This window comes from Sinocyclocheilus anshuiensis, unplaced genomic scaffold (assembly GCF_001515605.1).
Source record: "Sinocyclocheilus anshuiensis isolate Anshui unplaced genomic scaffold, SAMN03320099.WGS_v1.1 scaffold3332, whole genome shotgun sequence".
NCBI lineage: Eukaryota > Metazoa > Chordata > Actinopteri > Cypriniformes > Cyprinidae > Sinocyclocheilus > Sinocyclocheilus anshuiensis.
Window position 1 is genome coordinate 71,268 of NW_015552874.1, and position 9,972 is coordinate 81,239.

At 37.9% G+C, this 9,972-nt stretch overlaps 2 protein-coding genes across 3 annotated transcripts in view; one reads left to right on the forward strand and one right to left on the reverse strand.

Annotated features, from left to right (window-relative positions):
• LOC107668167 (probable ribonuclease ZC3H12C) overlaps positions 1-1,611 on the forward strand; it is an 8,592-nt gene extending 6,981 nt beyond the window's left edge. The window contains exon 5 of the mRNA XM_016459966.1: positions 58-1,611. Within this exon, the coding sequence (XP_016315452.1) occupies positions 58-1,418 (1,361 nt within the window). The 3' untranslated portion in view covers positions 1,419-1,611. The remainder of the gene's footprint in view (positions 1-57) is intronic.
• A 5,377-nt stretch (positions 1,612-6,988) lies between these two features.
• The window catches only part of LOC107668171 (radixin), a 97,443-nt gene continuing 94,459 nt past the window's right edge, over positions 6,989-9,972 (reverse strand). For both annotated transcript variants that reach the window (XM_016459968.1, XM_016459969.1), the window contains exon 15: positions 6,989-9,635. In XM_016459968.1, the coding sequence (XP_016315454.1) occupies positions 9,471-9,635 (165 nt within the window). In that variant the 3' untranslated portion in view covers positions 6,989-9,470. The remainder of the gene's footprint in view (positions 9,636-9,972) is intronic.

Here is a 9,972-nt window from a genome sequence, read left to right on the forward strand (position 1 = left end):
ATTCCTGCACCTTTCAATTTACAAATTAAGCACTTTTTCCCCCTTTATTTCCATTAGGAAAGAAATGCACCTACGGGCACAAGTGTAAGTTTTACCATCCAGAGCGTGGTACACAGCCACAGCGAGCGGTAGCAGATGAGCTCCGTGCCAGTGCCAAGAACTCCACAGTTAAAAGTGTGGTAGAGACGGGTCTCGTGAAAAGCCACAGTGAGCCTGGAGGCTCCCGTAATGATAAAGCTGGTGATGGTAAACGATCTCTGCCAAAGAGGCAATTGGACCCCAGTATCCGTGCCCTCTCTTACAGTGATGTGGAGGATAAGCTGTGTTCCAAAACTAAAGCAGACCTGTATAAGAACAACCTAGCTCTTCCTCCAGCTCCAGGTGGTCCTCCTTCCTGTCATGGGTATAGCCAGGACCTGAAAGATCACAAGCAGACTCAAGCAGAACCACACACAAACTGTGAATCTCCCGGTCTCTATTACTCCATGGTTAGGGCATATTCTGGCCTAAGCCTGCCCTCTCAGAGCAGTCCAGAGCGTCACTTCCTGTCTGATGCTGATCCACGGACCAGCTCAGTGGCATCAGATTGCAGCAGCGATGGCAGCATGAGCTCTGATTCTTATGGCATGGCAACCCACAATGAGCATTCTTGCATGAGTTCTCCTGATTTGTTACTGGATGAAGGAATCAAGTGTCATCACCACCATCATCATCGTAGAAATTATCAGTTACCTTCTGTTATTCCTCCAGGGTTCATTCCATCTCCTGCTACATCTAATCACCCAGGATTCCACCACAGCATACCTAGTGTTCATAGTTTTGTTCCAGAAGACCAGCAAGACCCCCATTTCCAGCACTCTGTCTCCTACATGTCTCCACAACGCCAGCATCAAGTGGTAGGCTCCCGCTCAAGCTATCCTGGAGACTATCCTCCTCTCTGCCAGAGCAACACTTACTCCCAGAACTCTCCACTGGGTCGTGGCCTTGCCTCAACACGTGTGGACAGTGTGTCGGACTCCAGGCTTTATGAACACTCTCCATTGCTTCCTAGAAAACCCTACGTATCCCAAGAGCGAAAGACCAGCTGGGATCCATATTACAGACAGCACCCACAACAATGCTATGAGCCCTTCAGTTTCCAGGATCTTTCAAAGAACCATGAACAGATGTGGCGGATGCCCTGGGGCTGTCCTTCTGCTCCTCCTCCCCCCCATCTGCCCCATGCTTTATCACACCAGCACCAGGAGCCACTTTCCTTGAGTCGTTACCAGGAAGTACGAGAGAAAGTGTTTACCAACCTGTGCAACATTTTCCCTACAGAGCTAGTGCAGTTGGTCATGGGGCGGTACCCTCATGTGACTGACGCCCAACAGCTGGCAGCAGCCATCTTGGCAGAAAAGAACCATGCTGGATACTAAGCGCTGAGGTCAAATGAAAATACTCTCATCATTTACTCACCCTCACATTTTCACAAATGTGTGAGTTTCTTTCTTCAGATGAACACAAACAGAGAATACAAATAAAAAAATCTCTGGGGAGACCATAAATATATGGGACACCCAAAGATGATGCTTTAAAAGCCACACAAAACACAATGGTAATCCATACTACTCCAGCTGATGAATCAGTGTTTTCTGAGGTGAAATGATAAGTGTGCGTGAGAAAAATACTATTATATTAACTTTTTTAAATGTAAACCATCTTCTGGCCAACTGTCAGACGTGTGTCAAAGGTGTGTTCACCTGATGTAAACGTCAGCATGCTGTGAAATGTGATGTAAGTGCATTGTGAAGTGTGTGAAGCACAGAGGCTTGTCACTTAAGAACATAAATCTCACAAATCTTGTGTTCTTGTGAAGAAAGACAGTTATACACATTGTGGGATGGCATGGTGCTGAGTAAATAATGAGAGACTCTTTTTGAATTGGTTTATCCCTTTAACAGTGACCCGCTCTCTGCAAACTTTGTCTCTCTGGCAGCTTCTTGCACTCTAATGAAATTGAGGCATCTATTTATGTAAAGCATTGCATTAAAAGTATCCGATTTAAATTCTCAGCTTTGAGAAAGTTATGACCTTATAAGCATGGACACCATAATATTAAGCATTTTTTATGTCTTGTTGGCTGACCTAAGAGGAGAATATAGCTATAAAAAACATTTTATAGACTAGAAGTGTGAATGTTGTGATGTGTGTGTGTGATATTTATTTATTTTTTGCTATTTATTTTCTGAAATGTTTTACTTTATGTTCATGATTATGTTCAGGTGAGCATGTAATGAATCACAAGGCACTTTCTATTGCTGTTTATCAAATTCAATGCAGTTTGGTAACTTATGGCAATCAGTAAGAGGAGATAGAAGGCCAGAGTATTTGTAGGTGTAGATGGTCTACAATAGAATCTATTAGGACAGCTTGGCTATTATATCTGTAAAGCTGCTTTGAAACGAAGCGCTATACAAATATATTTGACTTGAGAAAACAGATGTTTAAAGCATTGCATTCATCTGTGTCAACAGATCAAGCCTCACTTATATGAAATGAGTGTAAAGGGCAGGACCCTCTTTTTTGGCTGAAAAAAATATTTCAGGAATATTTTTATATACGATTGTTCATTTCTGAAAGATCATCGCTTTCAAATTCAAGGTGCTATCATGAAAATAGCTTTATATTTTTATATAGCCATAACCCTGCAGGTCTTTGGCTTTTCCTCCTCTTTGTGATGTAATGCCAACTCTCACTTGAATTATTTGCTTGCTTTTTTTATGCTGGTTTCTTCTTAATCACATTCTCCATAATCTAGTTACATTTAAATTTGGTTCTTTATATGCAAAAGTGGAGTAACTTGCCTATCACTGACTGCTTATATTGCCATTTTAATTATGATTTTGTGATGTTTTATTCTTTTACATATAGAGATAAATGTGTCAGGGTGTGCATGCTTGTAATTTGGGAATGGGCTTAGGTATTCTGTAGTTCTGTCAGTGTTATCATAGGAGAAATGGTCTGAATGTTGCCACAGGTGTAGTGTAGTGTAGTGTAGTGTAGTGAAGACAGCTCTGTCTGTGTACCTTAGTTTTAGTAAGGGACATCTCTGGCTAAGATTATGGGTGCATGATACTGTATCCTGCTCTTGTTGAAAGCAACTAAGTTTGGGACCTGATTAGGTGCAGATTTCTTTAATGTTTTGCAGACTTCATCAGGCATTAATTATTCCAGAATTGTTTTCATAACATGTGACTTAGGGTAGCCAGAGAATACCTGTCCTTGTTGATACAAATTGTATCTTTTTAACTTAAATTCAGAGATGTTTATATACATATGATCTATGAAAAGTATATTCACTCACAAAGTTATGTACAATAGGTAGTACATGTATAAATTAAGAAATATTTTGGGCAACATTTTATGAAGATAATTGGTTCAGGTTTTTGAGGAAGAGCATTAAATGCTTTTAAATGAAGATGGGACAGTAATTAACAAGCTAATTTATTTTATTTTAAAGCAAAATATTTACGATCTTATTTCTTAAAAAAAAAAAAGTAGGGTTATTGGAGTAAATGGGGACAGGATTTGAGCAACTTAAACAGTGATCTTTTTTAACCCTTCTATTGCATTGGGGTCAATTTAACCCACAGCTTGAAATACTGGTTAAGATATTTACTACTTGAAATTTTGGGATTATTTAGGGTCATGAATGTGCATGCAAAGTTTCGACACAGATATTTTGGAAAGGCTGTACAAAAAAAAGAAATAAAGCTTTCGTGACCCTGATTGGCAAACTGACCCCCCACTGGTTTCCATAAAAATCAGACTCAAAAGTTTAAGAATCAAGATTCAAATGTTTATTTGAAATTGAGACTCACCTTCTGATTAATCTAAAGAAAAGTCACTGTTTCTTCATAGAGTTTCGCAGTCAAAAAATGTGAGTTCTGACCTCAATTACTAGACTGTTGCAGCACTGAATAGAAGCAGAACAGACCCATTTTACCCTTACAAGGGTTTTGTGAAAAAGACAACATAAAAGCAGTGGGAGAAACAAAATGCAATAAATACTAGGTACAAATAATGTTAGATGCTATTTATACTTGTTAATTGCACCTCACTGTACAAATGGTCTGAAGTGACCATGTAGCCAAGTAGCCATGACCAAAACATACATATTTTACAGGTAATTTTGGACAAAAATAAGTGGCTAAATTTTGACCCCAACACAGAAGTTGTACCTAGTTCTTGAACACAACAGGAGGTTCTGATCATTTACATACTATTCATTCTGGCCTTGTTCTGTTAAACATTTTTACATCTGAAATCTAACTTCAAATAGACTTTTTCCAAAAACTATGAAGACAGATGTCATTTTTGATGCATTTAAGAGGGCTTAGTTCAAGAGCAAGGAATGAGCTAAGCTGTGGTGGTAAAAATACTGCCTGAAATATGTTAGTTATGGGAACACCTTTTATTTTGAAACAAGAAGAGCCTTCCCTTTGGCCTAGTGGCACTGTGTGCCATTCTTGGCGGTGGTGTGGGCATAGAGTATTTGCCTCTACATGGCATTGTGCTTAAGACACATCTGAATAATCTGAACCATGTTCAGACAACTGTTTTCAATTAGATAAGTAATAATGTTTTTGTTTACTATCAATGTACTTTGTATCACAAATGCTTCTGAGTGCGTTATGTTACCTTTAGTATTGACTAATATGTTTAAGTGTGGATAATGTTCTATAACAGCATCTATAACAGCAACAGACTAATTGTATTTTTGGTCTTTATCATTGAAAAACACATTTGGTAGGGATGCTTTATAAAGCTGGACAAGTGTTCATGACGAGTTGTTTGATGTGCATTCATCACTGATAATTGTTTTCTGCATACTACCTTTATATCAACAATTAATCACCTAAGAATGCCAAGGTCACTCTGTAGAAATCATTGCAGTCTGTGAGCTCATGATGCACACGAAATAATGGAAAGTAGCGTTTCCTGCTGACTGAGATGCTTAGGTGTTGTGTATTAAGGTCTCAGTAATATTTGATGTGTCAGTGGGCTTTATTGCTTAAGGACCAAAGGAAGCAGTGAGTTTGGTAACATTTTTAATGGCCACTGCCAATGATGCTTTAGTTGTTCAAAGCATTGTATTACAAAGAGTAATAAATGGAAAGTGGTGGTAAATATGTGACTTGTTCAATATGTTATGGATTTTGTATTTGCTGTCATCTCCAAATATGTATCTTTTTAGCAAAATTAAAGCTACAAAGAAAAACTTAATTCGCCCTTTTCTTATAAACCATATTGTCCTTTTATTTGATGCATATTTTTGTTTAAAGTTGCTGAAAGCAAGAAACATTTTATCTATACGAGTCAACCTTTCATCGGTTACTATGGTTTAAAATCTCAGATGCATTATGCAAAGTATGCATCAAAACTAGTGCATATTTGGGTCATAGAAATATTGTACTATTTCAGGGTTCTTACACCTTTTCCCAATTCAAATTCAATCACTTTTCAAGCACTTTCTAGGTGCATTTTCAAGCTTTTCCAGCACTTTAAACTGTGGTGAATTACATGTTTACACACACTCTTGAGTTTTTCTACTTTAAATCAGATGTTATTGTACTATTAAAAAACACCGATCTGGATTGCATAAAGCATTGCATAATATAAATAGCCAACAAACAGTATATAAACTATAAAATAAAAAATACAGAAAGAAAGAATTAACAGGGTATCTGAAGGATTTTTAAAATAAAATTAAAGGCTTTTTAAGACCTGCACAAATAAAATAAACACTGTATGAGCGGGGTAGGGCAATGACTATGGTAACATATTAAACCATAAAATTACTGCAAAAAAAAAACCCAAAAACAAACATTATTTGCAGTTCAAATACAGGTTTTCACAAATAGAGTTTTATAAAGTGACAAATCTCACATTTCAGCCTTTAAAATATTTTTAAGAAATAAAGAAAAGGGATGAGTCAGAAGTATAAAGAATGACTTTGTTTCTAAACGTGTTTGATGGCAGAGGATGAATTTGCATTTCCAATAAGCCCGTCTGCTGTTTTTCAGAACAAAAAGTTAAGGTGCCTTCAAAACTCTTAAAAAAAAAAACATTAAGATGTTTGTGTGCTTTATACTTTTGACTCATCCCTTTCCTTTATTTCTTAAAAATAGTTTAAATAATTATTTTAATTTAAAGGCTAAACTATGAGGTTGTCTGCCACTAGGTGGCGCTTTTGGAACTGCATGAATGCAGCTTTTCCCCCGGTTATCGACTGTACACAAAGCAGCTGTGCGATGTCTATGGTGCTCACAAACGCTGCTTTATCAGACATTATACGTCGGTGAGATTAAACGAAAATGCCATTGAAACTTCTCTGAAGGCAGTCGGCTCACTTTAGAGATGCATTAATATAAAAACACCCGCGCTGCATTTTGACTTTGAAATGTTTATTATTTCACTTTAATCGCGAGATTCTCGACAGTTATAAATATTTAGTTTAACTGAGAATGGGCATTTTGCTTACCTTTTACACGACTTGAAAGCACAGACTCTCCCATGAAAAAGCAGACTTTACAGAGACTTTACATTTTAACCATCATTTTTGTATTTGTAATTTTCAAGCCAACGCTGACTGAAGCGGCAACCTCCAGACATGTTTTTATCTCCCGCTCTGTTCATCAGAGGGCGCGCGTCAATAAAGACCGGCGGATCACACTACAGTCACGCGCAGACTCGAGCGGAGCGGTTTTCATTTTATGCCAAAGGCATTTTATCTAAAAAGTGAACTAACGTTATTCAGTAATAAAACAAATTACTACAAAACCAATGCAACTGCAATTTCAAGCACTTTATCCAAAATCCAAGCACGTTTCAAACCTTGAAAACACTACATTAAAATTGAAGCATTTTCAAGATTTCGAGCACCCGTACGAACCCTGACTATTTGTGCTAACGGGAAAAAAACAAAAAATGAATGGCACGAAAATAAGCAGAAAATAAATATTCAATCTTTATTTTCAACCAAGCATTAGTCACAAGCAACATTGTTATTTCTATGTAACAGAAAGCTATATGAACAAAAAGAGAGGGGGGAGAAAATAAACTGTAACCCAGCCCCCCCCCAAAAAAACAACATACAACAAAAACAAATATTAAAATGAAAAAGCAAACAAATACACATTGTGACCTTGAGTGTTTTTCTCTCCCTTTTAGTAGATGCAAATGCTGGTGGTTTTGTTTCAGAAATCTTTAGAAGAAAAAAAAAAAATGGAAGCACAACATTTATCTTGCTATGGCAAATACATCCGCTCATGGACACCTGCCTTGGAAAAAAAGCAGGACAAAACAAGTGCTTTTGAACTTGCCTGAACATTCTGGTATGAAAGTAAGGTTCAAACATTTCCCCAGCTGTCTTTGTTAGCATAAAAACACTAAATAAACAGTGACATCTTTGCACATTAGTGCAAAATAAAAGTCCAGGTAGTAATAAAAAAAAAAAAAGGAAACTATTTTATTGGCCTACATATCTGTATATGCTGAAGATATTTTACCATGCAAACTCTGAAATAAGACATACAGGCCATGAATACTGAGGATTACTGGGTTTCTACTGCAATACTACTTCCACACATATGCATGGTGAAAAAGCCTTGAGGAGTCCATAGGTCCAAGACCTGTTAACAATTTTGAAAAGGTTCAGGGTGGGTAAAATCTTGAGAGAAGGCTCATCAAGAACAAGAATGGGGAAAAACGCAGGACATTCTTAAAAGGCTTCATTATGGAACAGTCAACACACTGCAGTAGGACCAGACACCACACAATTTGTCATAACTGTTGTCATAACTCCACATGCTGAATAAGAATAAAATACCGACAAGATAGCTTTGGTATTAAATTGCAGTTTTTCTTGAGGATAAATTACAGCCACTTATCTATCTTAGTGCTGCTAAATAAAACAATTTCATATGACCCTAACCAGCCAAAGCATCATTGTAAGAGTACATCTACCTACAGTAAACCTCTCAAGAGATGCTCAAAAAAACAAGCAGACGATAATATTATGATCTGGGTGACATGAACTTAAAAAGAAGAAAATGACAACATTTGCCTCTCTCTGCCGTACACCAAGTGTTTGACTAACCAGTCACCATGTTTGACAGTAATGAGGTAGCGATTCGTTCTGAGAACAGGACTGATGTTTTCATATGCTCCCCAGCCATAAAGGCCACAGGTATTGCAAAACAACCACATGTGCATGCAGGTGTACTAATACATTCACACAAAAATGAAGGGGAAAAAACAGAGATGAACAGAGAGACAAAGCGCACACATGCACACAACTTTCCATCGATTCAGCAAATTCATTTCCTCAATTCATCCTCATTTCCCCATAATATCGCAATTAAATCAAAACGAATTAAACTAAAAACAAGCAGTTTGTCTGCCTGTCCATCTGTCAGCCCTGGCCTTTGTGAGCCGGCAGGCAGGGAAAACCATCGATATGGAGACTGGACACTGGGTGTTTGGGAGAATTCTACTGTCAAGATCAACAGACCCAAGCGCTCCGTCACAGGGCCTCTATCACATTCTGTCTGCTCAGAGCTACATCTTTTGAACCTGAATCAAACAACGTCTTGCACTTTAAAACTTGTAACGAAGGTCTTGTCCAGTCTAAATCCACAGTAATTACGGATGTATGCACGGTTTGCATGTGGCTAGCAAGAGTGATAGCCTCCCTTTGGTTATCTATAGTTTTGGTTATGGTTCACATTCATTCAAAAGATAGGTGCCTCTGTTTCTACATTTTTCACTTGACTTCGGTGGCTCTGAATTTGATTTGATGTCAGGGTTTTGGTGTGGAGAGGTGCTATTTGTGCTCTTCAGGGTATGTGGATGTGGCACTGTGACTCTTAAGTAGCGCACAACTTTCACATGACCCTGAAAAAGACTTTTCTTCCAAACCTCGACTTGCTAACCCACTTAACTACAACGGAGTAAACAAAATGGATGAAAGAAGAAAAATGCTGTTTTCCACATTGTGAGCATATAGCTGTAGCCAAAAAACAAACAAACAAACAAATGGCCGTTTCATAAAAACTAATTTTGCTTAAACTCATCTCAGGCTCTTCTAAAATACATATTTCCAAGCATTTAGTAAATCAAAATCATCATTCAAGAGTTCAGTGTGATGCACCACTTGCTCCTAACTGGACGATTCTGGAGTAGGGCTATGAGGAGCTCAATACGTGGAAACTGCCTGATGGGCTGTTCACAGGTGGAGAGAGCTTTGGCAAAGCTTGAGGGAGGGGCAGCCATGTCCCTCAAGCTCTCTGAAGGGGATCAAAGGTCAAGGATCATTGGTCTATAGGAGAAGTATGGGCAGGTAAAAGCTGTGCTTGTAAGCCAGCCATGAAGGCATTAGGGCTACAGGGTGGAAAGTGGGGTGGATCAAAGAGGATGTACAGCCATCACATGGATTCAAATTCATCAATACGCTGCTTGGTGTTGCCCTGGCGGATCTGGCGTAGGGTCTTGTATTTATCCCGGCCAGCCTTCACATTCTCTGCATGCAAAACATCATTTTGGGTCTTCTTGGAATCGTCACGGGCCTGGGCCAGTTCTGAGCTCAAGGCCTGCAATGAAGACGATGTGTAAGCTATGCAGGTTTATAATATTTTTATTGGTATTTATTCACATCACAACAGTATAACTCTCCAAAAACATGTCTGTTAGCACAGGGTTGTCCAACCTTTTTTACACCTTTTTCTATCTCTCTCTCTCTCTCTATATATATATATATATATATATAAATATATAATGGTTCAACGGATCATATTGTGGTTTTTGAGTCAGATGATGATTCAGAACAGATGATTTTTCGGATAAGCAAAAACAAAAAAAAATATATATACAGATTTATATATTTATATTCTATAAATGTATATATTTATATATATATATATATATATA